The sequence below is a fragment of the Athalia rosae genome, chromosome 1 (assembly GCF_917208135.1).
Source record: "Athalia rosae chromosome 1, iyAthRosa1.1, whole genome shotgun sequence".
NCBI classification, from domain to species: domain Eukaryota; kingdom Metazoa; phylum Arthropoda; class Insecta; order Hymenoptera; family Athaliidae; genus Athalia; species Athalia rosae.
Window position 1 is genome coordinate 23,599,506 of NC_064026.1, and position 23,145 is coordinate 23,622,650.

General features: G+C 35.9%; 3 protein-coding genes across 16 annotated transcripts; 1 reads left to right on the top strand and 2 right to left on the bottom strand.

Annotated features, from left to right (window-relative positions):
- Window positions 1-209: 209 nt before the first annotated feature.
- LOC105692850 lies at window positions 210-5,870 on the bottom strand. 6 transcript variants are annotated; one of them, XM_048660451.1, is made up of 10 exons: window positions 5,670-5,870; window positions 4,962-5,018; window positions 4,627-4,716; window positions 4,389-4,539; window positions 3,461-3,661; window positions 3,143-3,289; window positions 2,939-3,047; window positions 2,702-2,860; window positions 2,323-2,621; window positions 210-2,235 (listed from the first exon to the last, which is right to left on the bottom strand). In XM_048660451.1, the coding sequence occupies exons 1-10, from the start codon at window positions 5,696-5,698 to the stop codon at window positions 1,969-1,971; spliced, it is 1,509 nt and encodes a 502-aa protein (XP_048516408.1). In that variant the 5' UTR covers window positions 5,699-5,870; the 3' UTR covers window positions 210-1,968. The 6 variants fall into 6 exon arrangements, 5 of the variants coding, with proteins under 5 accessions (XP_048516408.1, XP_048516407.1, XP_048516406.1 ...); XM_048660450.1 differs by having other exon boundaries at window positions 4,962-5,082; XM_048660449.1 differs by having other exon boundaries at window positions 4,962-5,082; window positions 5,559-5,870.
- A 38-nt stretch (window positions 5,871-5,908) lies between these two features.
- LOC105692837 (PRKC apoptosis WT1 regulator protein-like) lies at window positions 5,909-9,523 on the top strand. 5 transcript variants are annotated; one of them, XM_020856303.2, is made up of 8 exons: window positions 5,909-6,036; window positions 6,457-6,605; window positions 7,094-7,214; window positions 7,284-7,380; window positions 7,596-7,718; window positions 7,806-7,846; window positions 7,938-8,088; window positions 8,172-9,523. In XM_020856303.2, the coding sequence occupies exons 2-8, from the start codon at window positions 6,470-6,472 to the stop codon at window positions 8,355-8,357; spliced, it is 855 nt and encodes a 284-aa protein (XP_020711962.2). In that variant the 5' UTR covers window positions 5,909-6,036; window positions 6,457-6,469; the 3' UTR covers window positions 8,358-9,523. The 5 variants fall into 5 exon arrangements, with proteins under 5 accessions (XP_020711962.2, XP_012267743.2, XP_012267744.2 ...); XM_012412320.3 differs by lacking the exon at window positions 5,909-6,036 and adding an exon at window positions 6,044-6,364; XM_012412321.3 differs by lacking the exon at window positions 5,909-6,036 and adding an exon at window positions 6,045-6,364 and having other exon boundaries at window positions 7,611-7,718.
- A 182-nt stretch (window positions 9,524-9,705) lies between these two features.
- LOC105692836 (ecdysone 20-monooxygenase) lies at window positions 9,706-22,767 on the bottom strand. 5 transcript variants are annotated; one of them, XM_020856297.2, is made up of 11 exons: window positions 22,626-22,767; window positions 16,089-16,223; window positions 15,838-15,978; window positions 15,473-15,671; window positions 15,073-15,263; window positions 14,314-14,512; window positions 12,540-12,702; window positions 12,139-12,305; window positions 11,532-11,610; window positions 11,232-11,429; window positions 9,706-11,106 (listed from the first exon to the last, which is right to left on the bottom strand). In XM_020856297.2, the coding sequence occupies exons 2-11, from the start codon at window positions 16,201-16,203 to the stop codon at window positions 10,990-10,992; spliced, it is 1,569 nt and encodes a 522-aa protein (XP_020711956.1). In that variant the 5' UTR covers window positions 16,204-16,223; window positions 22,626-22,767; the 3' UTR covers window positions 9,706-10,989. The 5 variants fall into 5 exon arrangements, with proteins under 5 accessions (XP_020711956.1, XP_020711957.1, XP_020711955.1 ...); XM_020856298.2 differs by having other exon boundaries at window positions 22,709-22,733; XM_020856296.2 differs by lacking the exon at window positions 22,626-22,767 and adding an exon at window positions 21,744-22,238.
- Window positions 22,768-23,145: the final 378 nt, after the last annotated feature.

The following is a 23,145-nucleotide window of genomic DNA, read 5'->3' on the forward strand; positions in this document are numbered from 1 at the left end:
AAGGACGATTTCTTGGACGAACTTCATATGAGAACGGTAAAACCGTACGGTACCAGTCGTTGAATTTGAAACAACATATCGTTCCGAAACAACTTTCATTTTTGGTTTATTAAATTAAAGACCGACGTAATCATACCGGTATTATGTTTTATTTGTTTTGCAATTGCATCGTTTATCCGATCGATGTAGGGTATAACGAATCAGGTGTGTACAAAAATATTGATAAACTTTATTAAATAATATTCCATTTGTACAAATATTACTTTTTTGCAAGTGTAAACGTACTCAAATATAAGGTGCTTCACGGTCAGATTAAAGCACGAGTAGTTGTTTAGCTAAATTGGAATTAGTGGAGTTAAGAAAATCACAATAGATGCACGTGTGTAAATTATTCGAGTTTGAACTGCTGTTTGTTCGGATCCAATACCTCCTGAGATGTAGAATCTTGTCAAGCATATGCTTATTCTTTGTAATTCTTATGAAAGTGAAAAGAAAAAATTTGTCATTTACCGTTCTTTAAATCGATTGTGGCATCGAATAGATTCCAATTATTGGTATATCCCCATAACAACTATACACCAATAAAGGCACTTGACCAGAGAACCACAATATATAAGAATTATAAAATTACTGTGCTATGTCAATTCATTTCCATAGTATACAGGACCACGCAACATCTGTAATTCGAAATTGATACTAAAAGCTTCAAAAGAAACAAATACCGTCAAAGATAAGGTATGTATCGGCCAATCCAAAATAAAATTCTTTATTGATATGGCTAGGCCACAAAATCGGACCCAATAAAGCAAACAATACTCAAATTATTCAGAATTTATCTACCTAAAATAATGAAGGCATCATCCAACGAGCTACGTCGTCAAAAATAATTAAACACAAGAGAGAAGGAAACAAACGATTCACATCGTTCTGGAAGCACGAGTCATGGACAGATCACTCAAATTATGAAAGAAAAAGGTGAAATAATATACTCGGCATTGGAGTTATGAGAATGGGCCATATCAGGATTACTAGAACCACTGGTGACAGAAGAAAAAGGGAAAAAAGCGCCCTTGAAACTCTGCCCTGCACCCTGAGTGGAAGCATGATTCGAATAAGTGGTTTACGAAAATATTTTAAATTTAGAAAAGTGTTGAACAAGAAAGCCAAGGATGGTCCTTGGTAGTTCACAGCTTAGAGTATCGGTATGTACTAGCACTTGAAATAATCTTTCAGGAAGTTTTAGCAAAGAACGATCTAATAATATTTCAAAATATACATCAGAGAAACTAAAATATGCAATAACACCATTGTAAGTGCATATAAAGTGATTTCAACAGATCTGAATTGAAAAATTCTCATTATGTGTACATATTGCTCATTGTTAGTAGCAGAAATTAATTATAAAGAATCAACATCATCAGTGACATCGAGAGCATAAAAACAAAATGTATGTAAATTCACACTGATAAGGGTCAACTTTTTGCGAAAATCATGAACTTTAGTTCGAGAATCTTACAAGCCCTCATTTTGATATGGAATGATCAGGCACCGAAATAATAATCACAGCATGGTGAATTTGAAACAGCATGTCATTTCAACGTTTTTGTTCATTTTTGCGAGATGAAATTTACGGAATTCTTTCTCCGCAGGCTTGACAATGATGTTTATTGGTAACTTCACTTTCGCTTTAGAGCAAAACTGGCAGCCAACATGAATTTGCCTGGGAATGACAATAACTTCTTGCTAACGAAATCAATAAGAAATACATTCATGCATTTGTTTCTTCGCATGCATTCTATACATTGAAATTAGTAACACACAGATAAAAATATCCGGATATTTCAGGACATCGATACACATAAACTTTATGACAGGTAGTAATATGTCACGTGATTTTTATCATGTCGAATATTAGCAAGTCAATAGTATTAGTTGATACTGAATACCTCAACAGGCAATAAGTGTTATTCAGCCATCGCCATCTCCCTTTTCTTTGCAGCTTTCACTCTTACTCGCTGTATCATTTCCTCCATCTTCAGCTCTTTTTACGGGCCGTATATTCGAACTCTTAAATTCCCCACAACAGCAGTTTTCATGAAAGGTAGTACAGACCTCCTGTTTTACTTCTTGTTTTTGAGCCTGCGAATCTCCAGCTCCTATTGCTAAGCAATTATTTTTCGTTGGGAGAGTAACTATGCTTGCAGTTGATTGTCCAGCTCCATTGCTAGATTCAAGCTACCCAAAGATGAAAACAACATTGCTATTTTCATTCCCAACAAAACGTTTGAGTATCTTAGAACTGATAATAAGATAAGCTAGTACCTTGAGGATGACTGTGATTGGTTCCCTCCGTTCAACATTTGGAGAAGCCTGTTGTTGCAACTGATTCATCTGTATTTTTCTTTGTACTTTTTGAACTCCCCCTATAGCTGTAGTATCTTCATACTGTAAATGTGGTGTGTCTTGAGTCTGTTGTCTTCCTATGAAGAATTTGAAGAATGGGCCAAAAGCAACACCCAGCTGACCACCAGTTGCAGAAAGCGCTAGCATCAATACAATTGCAGGGATCATGATATACAGTACAATAGTAACAATCCAGTTCATTGGAAACCACAGATTCTCTGCAAGAAAGTAGATATTCTACCGTTTACATTGCATTTCAGGTCATGAGAAGAAGGAGAACAACTTCTTTATAACTCACTAGTTGCATTTTCTACAAAGCCACCAAATACCGTTCCACAGCGTGATGCCGGGTGTAGTATGAGCCTATCGAAGACTTCAACCAATGCATCCAGCGGAGTCACTTCCAGAAATGCATTTGATTCTATCGCCTTGTAATATTCTAAGCATTCATCCTTGTCTGAAAATTCATCAAATTTGGTTTAGAGTAATACATTAGCAAGAAATTGGCATGATGATCAGATGAACTGTCACTTGCTTTTGAGATAAGTGAGTAGTATATCCCAGAAATACATTTTTTCTGGATTACATTGGACAGGAGGTTTTTCGAATTTTCTGGCCATTGTCAGCAGTTCAAGTTCTCTATCCTGTGATGAAAAATATTATAAGCATAAATTTGAATGAAAAACTGCCTGATGTAATGAATAGTTGTAAAAGTGTTTCTCAACTCAAAACACTATACCTTAATTAGCTGTGACCAGATCATGAGAAAACTTGCAAGCAAAACAGCTGCCAAGAAGACAACGATCACTTTACCAGTACTCCAATTAACATATCTGATCCACATCAGTGTGACTATAGTAATGCACAGTGCCATCAAGATTCCTTTCTGCGGAATGTTGATTTATGATTACGCGATGAAGAATATACTCTGTATTGGAGTTATCTGCATTCAGATATAAACCTAATTTATTTCATTATTTATTCCGTCAACATTTTTCTACCTTATGTACTGTGACTGAAAATTATGAAACGGATTAAAAAAAAGCAAAGTTCATACATATTGATGAATAGTCAGGCATATGTGTCCAATCAATGTGAGAGCCTCTGTAAACGCAGCAGTGCCCGGTGTGAGAATCTCGCTAAAAATGGCATCAACTTGGCGTATCGTAACTTTACCATCTCCATATTCTCGAAGTTTTTGAATCTGTGCTCTTGTTCCAGATAGAATTACTGATCCACTCATTACATCACCATCCTCCTGGATAGAATTATTAGCGGTGAGTGGGATTTGAAAATAAATCTTCCAATCTATTGCGATCAACTATGATGGATAATTTTAAGTAATTACTTCTCAAACAACTAGTGTAAATAACTCAGGCAAAATATGCATAGATTATTAGATCAATCGATTACCTGTTTTCTATTTAGGCAACAATTAAAATTACTGCATACTACTCACTACTCACTCTGCTCTTATTTTGAAAAATGTGTGTTATAAGTTACTCAAAACCATTTTCTCGATATATTTGCTGTGTATGAATAATGGGTATTTCATTGATTACCAAAAAAAATATTGATGGACCTGCAAAGAGGTTTTGCTTTACCATGCTAGACTACACATCAATGATAAGAAATACAGCTCACAACAGCTCTTATCAATAGCTGCTCAATTGTGAGATATCTATTACTTATTGTTAGTATCTTATACATTCCAAGTACTGATTGATCGATTGATTAATTAGTTTATTACACCTTGGTCAACCTTAAAGCAAAATACAAACAAGGAACAATTGTACCTACACATGCTCCTGTTTAAACAGAGGAAAATTTAGAAAATCAGAAATAAATGAGATCCAAGCAATTCCAAAGAAAGTAACAGAAGATAAAAATAAATAAACATACAGTGCTTGGAAGTGAATAAATCTACAAGCTCAAGTGTGGAATATTATAGAAATTTTTCAAAGTAACCTCAGTTTCAAGAGTACCTTCAACTTTGCATTTGAAAGCAACAAGTTAATCAGCCTTTTGATGAAAGGACCTTCGGGTTCAATGTCTGATCGTAGACTTTGGAGTTGTACCGACTCACTTGGAATATCTCTTGAACATTGAGGACCACTGGTACAAACGTTATTGTTCCTGTATATTGAGAATCGTAAGGTTAAGGCCACTTGTAAATATTATGGAACAAAAAACACTTTGAAATATTTTTAATTCCATCCTTACCTGATCGATTTAGTCTTTTGCCTGTTGGTCATTTTTTTGTTTGCCCTATCATAATCGAATGAAAATGGATCCAATAATAACGCATCATCTCTGAAGTCAAAGAACAAAAATATTTTTTTAGTTTATAAAATAGACAATGTTAGTGTCCTATTATACGATGTGAAAATAAAAAATAGAGAATCGACCAAAGGACCGGCGAGTTATCAACATTCCATCAAGATGATATTGCTTATTGGATTAAATTGTACACCTAAAATAACGTACATTGTTCGTTGCCGGTATTTTAAATGAAAGCAAATAAACAATTCCGTGAGGAAAAGCTAAAAAATACTTACAGTTCATCCGTAAAACTGATGGATGACAATGCGTCCTCAGGAACGTTCTGTTCACAACTAATCGTTTTCCACATTTGTAGTATAATATAAAAATACAGTAATAAACCCTTCATGTTGCAGCCTGGTAAGATTGCACAGCACGTACGTACATACATAGAACGCAATGAAAATTAATATTGCAACTACAGAGCTATAACAATTACAAACTCGAGGACGTCCTAATATTTCCTTCGTGCGTAATGATGCTTAGAGCGAGGACCGAATCCGACTAAATTACGCGTGGAAATTCTACCTCCTAATCTCTGCTCTTTATTTTAGTGCCTTACGTCACCCAAACGTCACCCTTACGTCACCCGACTTCAAGTTCGAACAAGCTTTGATGGAATCCTGAAATCTATGTGGTTCTTGCGTTCAACTGGTTCGCGAAGATGTGGTGTTATTTTATTAGCCTTTTTCAATTGCCTAACCTGCACTAACATAATTGGAGTTGGGATGTGTGTAGCGAGTTATATCATTGTTGACTTGATTTGTAAGCCCAAGCAGTTGAGGTTACATTTTTTGAATTATAACGTACGTCTCAGATTATCAGCAATGTACCTTCTATCATTATCAAATCTCTTGCCGTTTGTCCCACTTTATAATCAGGACTTTTTAGCGATTCAATCGCGTTGGAGAAATTGAAAGCGAATCAAATTTTAAATACGTTACATTAGCTTGACGCTTTGGTTACTGCACATGGACCTAGGAAAGAAATTGTACACAACACATCCTCTTCGCACAACACGGTGGCACCCACTGATCCCTACTGGCAACCCAACCGTTATGCCCACTTATTTGCTGTGCCCTATAGCTGCTGAATTCGTTGGCCATAGGGCAATCAGGTTCGATGGGTTCTATCCACTCTTTTCTATGATGATAATTCTCGCGGTGTACGATTGTGCTGCTCCTATGTGGCGTTCAGTCTGAACTGTTTAAAATCAATAATAATTGTCTACCCTCGGTGGCTACAACCTGCTGAAACCAGGAAGCCCACTCATTTCAGTGCTGAAACCGTGTTGCGTTGCGTGTAGATTCGGTTAGTATATTCTATGGGGTAAATTCGATGAGCGAATAGATGACAGCTGTCATTCGAATATCTTAATTGTGACTCACATGACCCAGTATTGCACACTCAAAAGTTATTTGTTGTGAAGTAAAGCCATTATTCGGTAGTTTGAATTGGTATGCGATATACCAGCTGACAAACGGGGTGTGTTCGTTTTCCGAGCGTTTACAGAAATAGCTTATAAATTTTAGTTAATTTCGACATTTTTACTGCACAATTTTTAACAAATAATACTACAGCTTGGTATCACTTGTTTGATTATATTCTTCTAGGTATCAGAGATGTCCAGGCATTTTTTGTAAGAGATTTTTTATTTTCATACCAGGCTAGTCGCTTAACACTGGTCAATAAATCTGACTCTCACATCACGATCATTCTATGTGTGTTCAGTGACATTGCTGGCATGGCATCGAGTTCAGTTAGTCAGGAAGACTTTGAGAACGATTTTGAACTTACTTCGCGTCGCTCTAGAATCAGAACAGCAAGAGCTCGCATTGTACCACCAAGAACTGGAGATGCTACTTTAAGTAATTACCAAAGTTAGTATCAGTTTGTAGTTATTTCATCAGACAATACAAACTTTATACTCGAGTTAGTCATTTGTTATGATTTCACAAAGACTTGGAAAAATTCAAATAATTACGGTCAATTTTATCATATACATGGAGGGCAAGATATTTGTAAGTAGCATTTCAGTGATGAACGACAAATCTAACAGTTCTGTTGTTTAAATCTATTATTATTCATTTCATCAGAAACTTCCAGTTATTTCAAATTCTGAGATATAAAGAATAATTAAAGAAAGTTACATACTTGAAACTTATACCATAGAGTTGTCTTTGAATATTCCAGAAGGTTATTGATGTTGTGTTGAAGCAGTATCTAACTAAAGACAATTCTGTGGCATGTTGTTGACAGTTGGAATAATTTTTTCTATTCATTGTACAAATACCTTACTATTGTTAAAGCGCTAGACATTCAATAAATAATTCTTAGTTATTTCATCAAGAGAAATATTGAGTTACAGAAACAGCAGGTGATGTAGAAGAAGTGTGTGAACTTGGTTCAAATTGCGTTATCCTACCAGAGCATGACAATCAACAGAATAAACCTATGATGAGAAAACAAGATAAACGCCTGACCAGTCGGTATGTTGTTAGAATTTCAACTCAACTTAGATTTGGTCATCCCAAATGTAAATAAAATTTTATATCCAGACCAACACATATAAATAAAGGCAAGCAGCAGCGTGATAGAAGAAAGCTTCGAGAAAAACGACGTAGCACAGGTGTTGTGCACTTACCATCAACAGAGGTGAGTTTCTGGTTGATAATTAGGTATATAGACTAGTAATATTTGGTTATTTATTATTAGTGTTGTACAATGGAAGATTGCTCTCAACAAATACTCTTTTCATTTTATACCTCACTTACTCTTTTTACCTGGGAATTTTAATTGACCCAAGTTATTACAAGACAAATAATTTTGTGCCAGCACTTTTTTAATACAATGTTTGCCCCCCAAAATAGAACTGTTTTTTACAGAGCACAGGGGGAAGCACTGGCGAAGATGAAGAAGAGGTTGGTGGCACCTGTCCAGAAACTAAACATAACACACATCATAACGAATTTCTTGATCAGGAAGTTACGGAGGTAATTTTATTTCTTGCAGGTCCCAATTTAGTTTCAGTAAATAATTTTGTCACATATAGAAACTGACAACCAGTATTTATCTTTCAGGAAAAAGCGGTCAAGACTTACACACAAAGACGAAATAAAAGGTAAGTACTTGACAAAAAAATCATAAAGATCAAAGTCAGTAAGCTATAATTATGAAGTTAAAATTAATTTCCATTGATCTTCTTTCTACAGCCATTCTGATTTGGAAGCTGACGATGAGGAATTTGATTCGCTGAACCAATCGGATAGTGTCAATCAATCAGATCCTGGTAATCAAAATGAATCACAGACATTGCCAATAGAAAGCAAACCAAGGCCACTGACACCAACAGGCGATAAACTGGTGAGCAATCGTTATTAGTGTCAACTAATGTCACTATAGATCTACTTATGAGTTACAATATTCGCAATTAATATTGCTTTCAGTTGGTAGAACTCGCCCAGAAAGAAAACAGGCGACTTCTATCTCTTTTAGAAGAAAGAGATTGTAAAATCTTGGCCCTCGAAAAACGCCTATCTCATCAGCAGAACGAAATGGCTCTAGAAAGACAGCGTCTCAGAGAAGAAAATGCGGCGTTGATAAGGGCAATGGCTGCTCTTGCGACCAACTAATAACACTTTGCTAATCGAATTTTCAATCATTACAATCATTACTGCCCCAGGCAATTTTTTAGAGATAAAATATTAATTTTTTATTAATTAATTTCTAAGATCTAATGTTTGAATAATGATTCCTAGACTGAGCGGTGTACAGCACAGTTATAAAAATATTTTGTGAAAATATCATACAGGCACAAGAATTAAGCTCAAATTCATGTGTTGCAGATACTATTGCACTTAGAACTCCGTTCTCGGAGACGAAGTATTTTTCCGTAATAATAGCGTGAAAATCAAAATTAAAACATATTTGGCAGCTATATTTCAGTAGCTTCGGTTAAAGAATCGTTCTATGAAACTCAACCCAACACACGAGTACTGTTTGTTGCCCCTCGGTGCTGCTAACACTATCGATCCAATATAGGATGTATCATGATCAACGCAATAAGAAATCTGATAATTAATTATACTAAAGAAAAAATAATTGAATGCTATAATCCGCGCGTCTCATTTAACAATCTATAAGATGTATAATTAGTCCTTTGAATTATATAAAAAACTATAACTTTGCACCTTGGAAGTCAAATAGGGTAATATTACTCATTATAACGAATTCATTATTGCATTAGTGTTTTTTCCATGCAATTGTTATTCTTAATAATACTATGCATCACGTAGAGATGATGAAAAAAACAAATATTAAATAAGATTGTCCCGCCGCTTATGTACGCGGCCCGAATTTATACAATATCAAAATATACGTTCAAATCGTGCCAAGACCTGAAACAATAGTTCGACATATACATCCCAAAAATATATTAAGAATTTCTCATTTTATCTGTCAATTAATTTTCTTGGGTTGCCGCGTGATGAACCTAGAGTTATCATATTTAAAACGCATTTTTCGTGTGTTGCTATGGTGTTAAATACTAATATTAGGAAAACCACGCTGCACTTCGTGAATGAACAAATTTATTGATTTGAATCCGCAACTTCAATATGACAAACCTATTCAAATATATTCTCAGTGTAGTTACCACCAATAAAAATTATATGAGAGTTATACGACCGATATAGCAGCGAAAGAAAAAAATATTTACTGTAAAATTTATAAGCTCTTGTCAGTTAAATTTTATTTCTATGATTTTTGCAATAAAATAACAAAAAAATTCTCGATTAAATGTAATATCGAAGACATCAATACCCTGATTCAAGATTGATTCAAGTTTAAATGCTTGAAATAGTCCATGTCATGCATAGCGTAGATCAAATTGATTTCCTTTCATAATATTGTAGTTACCTCGCAATCAGGACAAAAATTTGTATTAATATATTCCAGCTACATTAAAAATTGAATGGGTGATTAATATTTGATAGTTCTATATTTATAGTTTCGGTGAAGGTTATTTACATTCTGTCTCTTATGTTTATCCAATATTAAACAGTAAAATAAAAAACAATAACAACGAACGTTTTTTGATACTAACACGGTGTTAACTTCTCAAAAATCTTAGATACTACGTGTATATTTCAACCGTAAGTTAAGATGAGCCTGTGGAGTTTCCCTTTTCTTCTCTCCACAAAATACTAAATCGGCAGGTAATTATGTTTATACAGTTAATTCCTAAGCTGATATACATCCAAGAGTATCTGACCACCGTATCTCTACAACTATTATCGATGGATCAAAATTTCGTATGATGCAAATATCGAATACAATTTTTTTTCTATAATTATACTCTCCTTAAAACGCATTCTTCAAACTATAACAATACCAAATTGTGGAATAATGTCTACAAGATCATTAGTACGATTACGTTTTCAATTAGGAATAATCAGATATAATACGGTTATCGTAAGTTTACGTATCATAGGTATATCCAAAGAAAGCTTCAGCAAGAAAATTCCATATGAATATTATCGTTTGTGATTTTTTGAAATAATTTCTGATTTTTGCCTACATGTCAAAATTAACATGAATCAAAACGTACATCTTATAATACTTTCTTAGTCACGAAAGACGGTGGAAATTATTTTGCGTTATACATATATCCATAATAGGTGCGTGTACAGCATCAAATTATGGTTTACGGTGAATTAAAAACAGTATTAAATAAATAACAATTTACAACAAATAATACGCCCACTTCACGAGTATAATGTATGATATGACATATTTTGTTCGGAAATAGAAATTGATGAATCTCACAAAATAGTCAGATTGTACTATAACGATTATATACGATCGTTCATCGTGCAAAACTAAAGATTCCGGTACTGACTCATATCTGTAAACAGATAACAGAAATAAGAATTTCGGTACCACCGATCGTTGTATTAAATTTCATCCGCTAATTCAATCACGTTGAATTTATTAACATAATCTTTCTTCAAGTATAATTTGATCGCAAGTAAAACTTCGAAGTATTTACGAAACCAACGCAAACTATTTGACGTAAATGACAAAAAAGTAAAAATAAATCTAAACAAACTTACATCTAATCAAGATAGTCTATACATTCGTCTAAATAATACACATTGTATATATACAATCAATTTCTCCATGATCCACACATCTCCAACTTTACCTGCGATACGCTGTACCCACATTAATATTGTAGTAGTCAATATGCTCGTAGAGCATATTTCAATTCGGGGTCAAACGATCGCCGAAACATATTTCCACGGGTGCTTTCGGTGCTACAATGAATTCAAACTGCAATTCTAGCTGTTTGGTAACACTAATTTCAAACTCTCGGACCATCTGAAAGAAAAACAATTAGCTTCACAGCTTGACAAGTTTCGCAGCTTTAAAATTACACATTAGGTCAAAATTCAAGTGGTGAAGAGAAAAGTGGGGGTACCAAATAATAATTGTTACTTCCATACCTTCGCAAGAATTAATTGAAGAGCTTGCTCGACGAATCGTTTTCCAGGACAAATCCGTCGACCGGATCCGAACGGGGCAACCAAAAGGGGAGAATGAGGAACGGCAGTTTCCAGCCATCTTTCAGGCATGAATTGGTCGGCGTATTTGAAATTTTCTTCCGCCAAACCTGCTATCCAAGTATGACATAGAACTACTGTCTAAGAAAATTGAAAAAAAAAATCAATGGATCTTCTGGCGTGCCTCATGGATTTCCTATTACCAATGGTACATTTTAGAATACTCATAAATACAATTCTTACCCCGGCGTTTACATCATATCCTCCCAATTCCATAGACTCTTCCAGTACTCGTGCTATGCAGGGTGTTGTTGGTAAAATTCTGTAAATTATGCAATAGTAAAGTATATAATTACATTTTAACCATGTAGATGAAGAATGAAAATATATTTAGATGGTCAATATAAACCTTGGAAATTGCATATAATTTCATTAAATTATACCTATTATGATACATCTCGCGTAAACGGATCAATCCTTGGAGTCGATATATTGCGTAAATTATATAATTAGCGTTACGTTAGCCTTCGCATATCGATCGTTCAAGTTCATTATTGAAAGTTTTGGCAATTTATTTTTGAATATAAAACGTTAGATACTTCAAAAGATAACATTCGTATGTTCTTACGTATGACAGTAAACACCTACACCTACTTTTTATATGCGTCATATTTATTTTTTTCCACCAAATATTCGATCGTATAGCGATAACAATGCCATAAAAATTCCAGAGGATTAAGAATCATTATGCGCGTCAGAATTATTTTTAAATTCATCTAGACCTATATATACCATATATTTTCGGCTATATAATATATCGATATACCAATAAATGTCAGATACAACAAACCTGAATGCCTCAAAGATGCAAGCTCGGAGATATTTTGCGTCCCGCAAATCTTCCGCGGCAAGATCACATCCTTGTGGAGCTAAAGCGGATACTTCATCGTGAAGACGCCTCTGCACTTCTTTGTTACGACCAATTAAGTCAAAAAGAAATACTAAAGTGTTGCCCAGCTATGGAATATAATCAAATAAAAAAAAAAATGAAAACTTATCATAGTATACGAAATTGGAATATCGAATCTCGCGGAGCGATTTTAATTTTGTTTTTTCTAGTTTGCGCATACGGAGGATCAATTTCCGTTATCTTTAGGAATATCGTTGTCAAAATGGCCTGTTATACTGATCAATTCATGACGTTTTTATTTTCAATTATTAACGTGAATGTGTATACGATCCGTTACTCACCGTGTGAATACCGGCGGCGATGAAGTCTATGATTGCAGCTTTCTTGTCTCGCATATCCAAATCTTTTTCACGCAGTATGGATCTGAAGACTGCTTCGACGCCTTCGTCACGTGCGTCATCCCGTTGTTCCGACTTTGTAGTTTCAAGTAGTTCTGATATCGTGCTAAATGTTTAAAACGAAATAATGAGCTTTATAATATTTCGTTCGATGTACAAAATAATTGAATTTGGCTAATTAGAATCGATCGCTGGTTGAATTTTCTTATCCATAAATATCGACTGTATATTATAATAAATACACTATACGTATACTCAGGTAAAAGAAACAACGTTGACGTTGGCGTGCATTGCCGAAAAAGGGGAAAAATAAGAAAAAAAAGAAACGTATAAGACTAAAGAAAGAGGGAGAGGTAGAAAGAACTGCAATGTGCAAGAATCACCTGCATTGATATGTACTCGAATGTATAATCCAAGTACACGTGCATACTGCAGGTACATACGCATGTATGTTACATACCATTGCAATTGTACGAAGGAAAGAGGTCGTTGCCTCCAAAGAGGTTGTTGTACCTCGAAAACGCTAATTCACGTAACTCTCGAGAAGCTGTCAGTTACTCTTGTAGCGTAAACATAAAGTTTACACACTGTGATATTCGGTGTATTAGGCCATGCAAATTTTTTTCCATCATAATAGTTACATTGCACTGCACACAACATGCAGCTGCTGTGAGCGCAGTATGCGTATTTTATAACAAATACATGGAGAACTCCACGTCATTTCAACATATCAAAAGAAGTCACCCTCTTCGATTTTTCTAGCGATTTTTTCCATGATAGATCTTGGTTCAAAACACTTTGTGATTTTTTTCAAATCTTGTGAGTTATGAATTTTTTAAAACTCAAAAACGGCCGAAGAATTTGAAAAAAAAACCACAGTGTTTTGAACCAAGATCTATCATGAAAAAAATCGCTGGAAAAATCGAAGAGGGTGACTTTTTTTGATATGTTGAAATGACGTAATATTCCCCATATACTTGGTAGATATTTATCTGTGAATGAAATATATCCTCAACTAAAGTAAACAAAACTGGCAAAGGCCTTGAGTGGTTTAGATAAAAAATATAACATACAACAAATATAATATTGTTCAATTAATACCCAACCCCCTTCTTTCTACTTTTTTATCGTATTACACACCTCACCGAAAAAAGATCATATGTACATATTGTATAACGAGAAAAAAAAATGTTGTGCAATAAAATTGTACACTTCGCATATTATACAACACTATACATATTATATGAATGCATTTACGGTTTGCGACTTGGAGTCAAAATACATATGATAAGAAATTCGCTGAACGCGTAGTAAGCTTTGCCTCGGAGGTTATTATAATTATACATAACGTAGAAGTGTGATCGATATAGATCCTCAGATTCTATTCCGAGAGAATTCCTCTCATTGGAAATATACCTGACGCACCGTAGATGTAAAACCGCATCCCACCGTCGAAGACGAAAAAAAGGAAGGAACAAGAATGGAAGTAATTTTAATAATGATACGATTTTATTTGTCTCGGTCGTTCTATCATTATGGGCAACAATTAATTTACGACGGTGTTACGGCAGAGCAGGAAATTTGAATAACCGTGATCACGTCTTCTCGCGTTGGGATGAAAAAAAGAAGAGGAAATAAAAGAACGAAAAAAAGGGAAAACAGGATGTCGAGTGATCAAATTTTATAATAAAATTTATAGATTTCTCTCTGAACTTACTCGTAAATGGCATCCTCGCTGTTAATTAATTCTGCGTAAGCTTTGGTAGCCATTATTTTCCACAGTGGTAAACCGTAGAAAGCATCTCTAGACGCCCGGAAGTGGACGCGTACGGCATCGGCCAATCTAGTTGCCAAACCTCCTGTGCAGTCTGGTTCGAGAAATCCCAAACGTCTGCCCAGGATCAAGGTACACGTACCTGAAACGCCCACATTCTCATATTTTTCGTCTGAATACAGGAATATATGCAAATAAAAAATCTTACTATATACCTATATACCTACCGAAAAACCCGAGTTTAATGTTACACCGCGCGCGGTCTCTTTTATAACGTATATGTATACCTGCGCTCTTGGTCCTGCGACAAGGTTGCAGGTGCGGGAACCAAGAAGTGCATATACATTGACTTAATTATGTACATTTTTCCATGTATAGGTATATACCTCATTCGTGTATACATCAAAGAGGAAATTATTTTCAGGAAAAAGTAACTATAATATGCATGTACATACGTATATTATATGTTAATGTTGTTGATTAAGGGAATGGAGCAAGCAACCTGTTTTTCGTGATAGTGTACACAAAAATATCGTGACTATAAAAAGCCGCGTTCAAAATTATTTTTTATTCTTTTTTTTTGGTACCGCAGCGAACGAGAGTATTTTTACCACACAGACAGACACGGGAAGACTTCTTTATTGGGTCATGATATATTTATAGTATAATAGGTTTATGAAACGTAGCCCTTATGCAACTCACTTTCCAGTCCCATCCGATACGAGAGTTCTTCGAATTCCATTACAGCATTTGATGAATTCCTCTGCGACCGTATCAGACTAACAAAGTCATCGGCGACCTGATTCAACGCAGGAAGGAATCCAAGAACCGTGTTGGCACTCATCAACTCTGGGGTGAGGGCACTGCGTAGTTTGTGCCAAATTTCACCCTGCCTAGATTTCCCGTTCCACAAATTCACCATTTAATACACGTCGAGTTGCGGAGTGAATGCGTGAAAAAATGAAATGCATTTCCACGCTCTCCGTTTCACCACAAATAATTTAACAATTCCTCGAATAGACTAGATCAGGATTTTAATATTAGCCAACGCTGGTACGAATACCACCAGGTTATCGGTGAATAACAAAGAGTAAATACTCACTCGTTGACGAGTCCAAGATTCGTGTAGCGATCTGGTCTAGATCGTCGATAATGCGATATTATTTCGGAAGGAGGACGAATCGGATGCCTTGAGCCACGTCTGAGAATTGCTTCTATATCTTTTTTACAAAATACAGAGAGTACCGGAAAATTCCATAACGCCTCCTCTTTGCACACAGCTCCGTAACGGCGATTTAAGTCTATTCTTAAATGAAGCCTTAATTACTTGAATTGATTTATTTGAACAATACTTATAATTCACTTGAATTAGTATTTTATCAAGTTCGCGATGAATTGAAACGCAATTTTCCTCCAGATCATCATTTAATAATTCGAAAATAAGTGATAAAACATCGAAAGCTTTACCTTTATATGCTTCGTGTATTTTGCTCATGTGAAAGGAACCAAAGCACGTGTACGTCCACCTCGTGCCAAGAATGGGGAGAGCAAGTGGCCCCGGGACATCTCTAACGGTTTTACGCCGTTTCAACGTCTTCGTCGATGATACTGGAGAATAAAAATAATTTAATCGAAATAAAAAAAGTGTAATTGAGAATTTCGTTTCAAATGATTTTATTTTTTAGAGAATCGGGTGAGTTTTCTATTGTCCTTCTTACCACTGGCCGGCAAGGAACTTCCTGGTGAAAACCACCAAGCAGGACGGCATCCGGTGGCAAGCAATATTACAGCGAAAAATGCTACTACCTCGAACCACGCTCCAGACAGTACCATGTCGAATCAGAACACGAGACCTAAAACATTTGGAGTATCTATAAGCAATGGCAAATCGCATTTTCCGTCGGGACGTCTCGTATGCACATGCGGTACGACTTGCAAAGAAAGGGTGCGAGATGCGCTGCAGTTTGGCATGTGGACAACAGAAAGACATGTTTTTCTTTATGTATGAGATTCCGAATGGCCCTTTTACCGCAATAGACAACAAAGAATAAAAAAATACTTGAATAAAATTGAAAAAAAAGTCCGAACATCATGTGCAAGAATTGCGAGTCTCCGGGACACTGTGCAATAAAACCTTGCGTTGCCATCAATTGAAACGTATAATATTACGTGCAACATAGTCGGTGGAAAACTAGCAATTAAAAATGAAATTATTGAAATTTACTGTGTAATGTGTATTATCGATTGATCATAATTTTATTTGTGTTTATAATCTTGAAGAAAATCAGTACAACGTATATTTTCCCCGAGTGTAAGTTGCACGCTGCAGAGGACGTGGTGTACATGCGTACAATAGATGAAAGAAATTCATTTATATTATAATACGAGATATGCATGAAACCATAAGCGGTGTCTTATTTTAATTTCGCTATAGAATACATCTGTAGAGAATATACGGTGACTCGGCAAGCGATGCGATTTATGTGTTTTAACATCGCAGTGGATTTCAAACTATAATATAATCTATTTCTCAGACCTGCAGCACAGCGACAAAAGCTCTAGAAAGGCTTAAGTTCAGGGCTAAATCTCCCTTTCCCCGGACGGTTTCATATATAGTACGAATTACAAGCGCGATTTTTATTCATACTTGTTTTATCCATGACTTTTAGTCATTAATTATTTATCCCATAGCATAATTTTCGGGCAGGCAATTTCAAGCGGATCTAGTAATCACGAGAATAACGACAATAATAATGTTAATAGTAATATGAATAATGACGAGATATTTGTGAAAATTTGGTCAAGTCTGAAAACCACTGCTACATGGGATACCCTACTATTACACTGACCCTTGCAATTGCACGTATCTCACATTCTTCTTGTTTTATCTGCGGGAGAAATATAGTGGTGGCATATGATAGTACGAAAAACACTACGGTCGAAGTACATGCGGTTTATGCATACCAAAGGTATGGTAAATAGTATGATGTTATATGTAACGTTCTTTACGTATCCGATGAGGTGTTCAATAATAACATAAAATCCGAGACGGTGTGATAAAAATCCGAAATTCTCAAGGAAAATTATCCACGAAACATCACCTTTCCAGGGTAATGTTTCGTTGTCTTTTTAGAACGAAGATGATCAGAAAATAAAGTCTGATGTTAAATTGAAGATTTGAATCAGACGGGTGATTATATCATATTACTATACACTGTGATCAATTTTCGATACTCGCAAAGAGACACTCGTTTCTAAAGACTTTCTAGAAATGCCGATCGAAGGATTGCAATAACACTTTACCACATAATTAGTCACAATCAATGTTCAATAATACACAGGAACGTTTTATGAAATGACAACACCTTGAGTTTTTTATTTTTCGTTTTGTTTTCAACAAATCGAAGAATAATGCAAAATTAATAAAACTGTTCGACTAAAAAACTACAAATTTTGAGTGAGATGAAACCATGTTCGAGAGAGTACTGCGTCTTGCAAGTTGCCGCGTATCATGAACATTGAGTTTGTCAATCGTCGGCATTTCAGATGAAAAAAATGACCTCTGTCATGTTTACTATTATATGTATATACCGTTACAACGTGTTTCTGTAACTGAATTGTGATACGTAGATACGTACGTACATTCACGTATTTATATGTATTTTATATTTATACGAATTAAATTGCCCGAAGTGCCATGATAAAGAATTTCGTATGATCCCCGCGTAAAATTGGTTACCAACAACAAATAATTTTATCATAATTCTTATCATCGATAACAACATTGTACGCATCAGATTCATACTCACGTATGTACATGAGTATCTACATGTATAGGCATTTACCTTTACGTCTGTAATGTCAGTACCAATAAACAGGACAGTTTAAAAATATTTATGTTATAAGGTGGTAAATGCGTATTACATCGAATATCGAACGTAATAAATGGGAAAACGACATGGATATATTATTTTGATACAAGAAAAAAAAAACTTTATCCAAATTTTGAAATATTAGCCGTTCGATAATGAATTTGAATATTGTGTGATAGTTACCAAAAAAATTTCGAATATTACTTAACCATGTAATCGTAAAATGTGAACGATAAGACAGATAAGAAAGTTGGTAATTTTTTTTTTTCTCATTTTCATCTCGGCGTTATGTTTGTATTTTAGTTAATCCGCGTAATTCTATACGATGTATGTGTAAATGTATATGCAGTGCGATAATGAACGCATGAGGCACGTGTCGCTGAATTGTCATATGATTGCGTAAAACGATGCTCACATCATGGCTTCTTTTTGATTTTGAGTTTAAAAAACAAGCTAGAATAGTCTAGAAAAATAACATGATATGCTAAACGCAACACGAAAAACAATATTTAATAACACGGTTCAACATAAATGTCATTCGCATAAGCGAATAATGCTGCTGTAAGATCTTGAAAAATTATTGTAACATGGCGATAGTTTGCACGCAACATAACATAAGTGTACCTATGCATGTATACACGTGTTTAAATCTACCGCAGAGGCGATTGTCGAGATGCTTTCAGAAGATGAGTGCGAAGAGTGAGGATGAGTGTTGAACGGATTGTGAGGGTCGCAGGAGGAAAGTGAGAAGACAACGAGAGACGGGGTGATAAAAGTCGAAGAGAGGAGAGAGGAATTTAAAAAGAGAGAGTAGGGCGATTGCGAGATTGCTACGTTAGTGAATCAAAGCGTTGTCAGCTATAAACGACGTATCAATGGGTCGTTTGCTGACTCGGTTGGTCATTGAGTTTGTGGTCGACAAATGGTAAATGACAATTGACACATCGACTCGCCCCTAGGGCTGGACCATATCCTACGCGAGTACGCGATTTACAGTCAGCTTTCTTGGCGCGGATTCGATGACTCATTTTTTTAACTTTTGTTTAATTGTTCTTGTTTCTCGTAATCTTTACACTTTATTGTATGGACATGCGATGGCAACCGCGTTAATAAATCACAACGTAAAGTTATACAACATGAACTGTCAACTTTTCATTGATGATTTTCTGCAATGGTTTTGTATTTATATTATGAATAATGGTCCGATATATAGGTATACTTGGACACATAATTATCACAATGTCGAGTTCAAGTTATTTACTATAAATGTGTATCAGTGTATATATATGATAATAAATCAATCATCATACGCAATTAATTTTTTCACGCTTCAATATGTATATCCCATTGTTAACACCAATATAAAGTAAAGCTTACAATAAAAAAATCGCAACTAGATCCTGAAAAATCATGGATACTACGTACGTACGTACATTATCATGTATTTGTTCCGACAAGTCCGTTCAAGATCGTTAAAATATACGATTTTCATTGAAGAAACTAATTACGATGGAAAGCTCGTTACGATGGAAAGCTCATTACTTTTCAGGTTATTGCCCCGAAATTTTACCTATATATTTGCATTATGATATGAAGTAAATTTAATCTCAAGTCATCTGATAAAAGAGCTACGGTGATAATAAAATCTGTAATTAAAAAGAAATAAGAAGAAATCAGGCAGAAGCTATTATATCAATTACGCGTACCTGTAGGAAAGTCGTAGTGCGAGTAAGAAATGAAAGTTATTTGTAGTCTGCAACTAATTGTTGGTAAGTGAATCTAACTACGTATGAAATATGAAATTGAATTTTTAGAAAACATAATCGACGCTTCATTACCTGATTGTGAGCACGGATATTTCGAAACTTTCAATACGGTATCTCATGAGACACGCCAATTCGTCGGATGGTAGGTGAGGGGGCATAAGAAGCGTGCGTCGTTCGTACGAAAACAATTTTCGATAACACGATGCAGTTTATCACGGGGCAAATTATTATTACAGCATGCGTGACATCGGCAAGTACTAAATATGTTAATATATTATTTGATCGATGTATTGCAAACGGCAATCATATTTCCTCACAATTCGAGTAGTTACCTCCTAATAATCAGAAAAAAAAAACCTAGACTTCATATCGAATAATACCAAACGACTTTCACACCTTGAATTATACCCCGAAGTTTGAAAACGATTACAACCTATCGAATCGCAAATTATGCAGAATTAACAACAATAATGCCACCAATTAGAATTGACATAACACGTTCATCGCTAAGGAAAAACGAAAAAGTGGACTGCAGTTGCATAAAAATAAATCAAATCTCGTGAAACATCTCTAAGTTTGTTGTTCACTGTAGCCTATTCACATGAATATCGTGACAGTACAGAAGGTAGGTAAATATATACAAAGCAAATTATACGAAAGGGTCGAGGAAGAAAAGCTGCACGTAATGCAAGTAAATATAGGTCACGCAATGGACTGCACATCATGTACAAAACGTGAGATGTACAACGAGACGAATAAAACAGGCAAAAAAGATCTGCGACCAGGCAACACGTAGCTAGAAAAATGTAAAAGCGTAACACACCGTAAGGTAAGGGGGTAAAATGAATTAAGAGAGAAAGTATTCGAATTATAAATTGCGTTTCATTTCGATACGATTTTTTAAGGTATATATATGTATCGATGTGTTTTATATAGATACATATACGCACATATACGTAAATTATATACATAATACTTATCATATAGTGTATTTAAATATCGATAAAAAGAAATCACCGCGAGTTTGAACTGCGACACGAGTTTCCGTCTGCAACGTATAATTGTTATACACTATGTATAACCAAGTAATAAGAATCTCCTGCAATGTGGGTAATTATGGATATAGAGAAGTTTGATAACGATGTTTTCTATCTGTCATTCAAGTATAACAAACATGATTGTTCTTTCATACGTAATTAAAAACATGTCGGCGTTTGGTTAGCCTCTGAAGTACGGCGTCGTTATAATAATCTAAATATTATATGTACACTGCACTCGTCATTCGGTATATTTATAATAATGAAGAAAATAACAATAAAATTTGATTATCGCGACCCCCGACCCACTTGTCAATCCCCACGATCATAAGAATGATATACAACGCTTTTGAACCGCTCGACACCCTTGACGCGAACGCTCTTGACGTCCTTGACCATGCCGAAAGAGCAACCCTGGACTTCCCGCAAGGTCTTCGACGACGCGCGGATCGCAAGACGCCCGGGGATACCGCGCCAAACAAACCCGAGCGCAATCATAATAACAGGGAATATAATCATGATAATTTTATACGCAACGCGACACGTGTATATGGTTGTTATGTTAATTGCACACCCTCGCACAGACAACCCCGTCGGGCATAAACCGTGGAGGTAACGTTACAAAAGAATGAATATAAAAAAGCGAGTATCGATTAAAAATCGTTGCTAATTTTACTGATAAATCGAGATATACTCACCCGAGTTAAATTGGCGGGGTGTTAAAAACCAACCCCGGCAGAGCAAAGCGCGATTATACCGAAGCTGTGCCAGGCGAAAGATTAACACCATCCGAGAATAACGTCGGGGGTAGGGGGTGGGGGTGGGGGTGGGGGTGGGGGGTGGTATCAATCGCCGCGCGATATTTGTATCAATTTTAACTCGTTCGGAGTCAGTCGTTAATACCTGACATTTGCAGACGGCGTGTTTTATGAGTGAACTTTCGAAAATTTAGTAAACCAAGAAGTAACTCGGTTGGCTCGCACTTAGCTCGCTTGACTCGACTCTGGCGCGACGCGACGCAGCGTTACCACCTAATCGACGGTCTTATCCTCTCCACTCGCCGTGAACGACACACATTATTGTTACAGCTATCAACGGGCGGCGTGCGCGCTGATAACGCCGGCGTCCTCGCAAATCTCACAATTTCTTCTAACACCGAGTGTAGGAAGAGCACCCTCCAAGACAACAAGATAATTTCATACGTACGCACGTGTTTAGCTATAAACATTAAATTCTTCGGGGCAGGTTTAACGACGCACATAAATCTCAATGTCCTTGTGTTTACTGTACATACATCGGTTATACTACACAAACTGTAACGATTTTACAATTACACAAATTTCACCTCTGTTATTTCATATTTACAACACTAAATATGTGTATCACGCAATGATTTACAGCTCCACGCTGATGATGTCTTCGCCGAGAGTTGACGATTACAAAAAATAAAAATATAAAAAACAAAAAAAAAACAAAAAAAAAACCAACAAAAATTATTACGTAAACTGTATTGCGTTCACACAAACGTTATAGCCTGGTATTACCGCAGACCACGTGCCGTATGTTATATAGTTATATACCGGTTGTCTTCTGCTACCGTCAGTGATAACCGAACGCATCCGGGAGCACGATCTACATGCGAATGAACAAGCCCGAGAAGTACCGGTGTGCAGAAGAGGACCGGGATCGACTCGCTTGCCCGGTTGCCTGGTTGCCTCCTTGTCTTCACCTTGTCTCCCGGTCGTCTCATGGGCTCGACTCAACTCAGACTCACAACTCGGACTCGAGACTCGTCTACCTCCCGGGGGACCTCGATCCAACGGAGCAAAACAATGATGCTCTCTATGATAGGATGAAATAGCTCCTATACGGTGTGGGGGTGACATTAAGAAGTTACCCATAAACAACCGATAAACGTTATGGAAGGGGCCGTTTGACAGACAGGCCGATCTTTCTGCTCCTTCTCAACGACGCTAGCAGCTATAACTACCATTCTCACATTAAATATTAATTATATCGTCGCTGATCAAAACCTCCACTTTCATGGTTTCCCAGTTTCCCTGAAATACTTGCCTGAATTACTTTGCTATTGTATACATT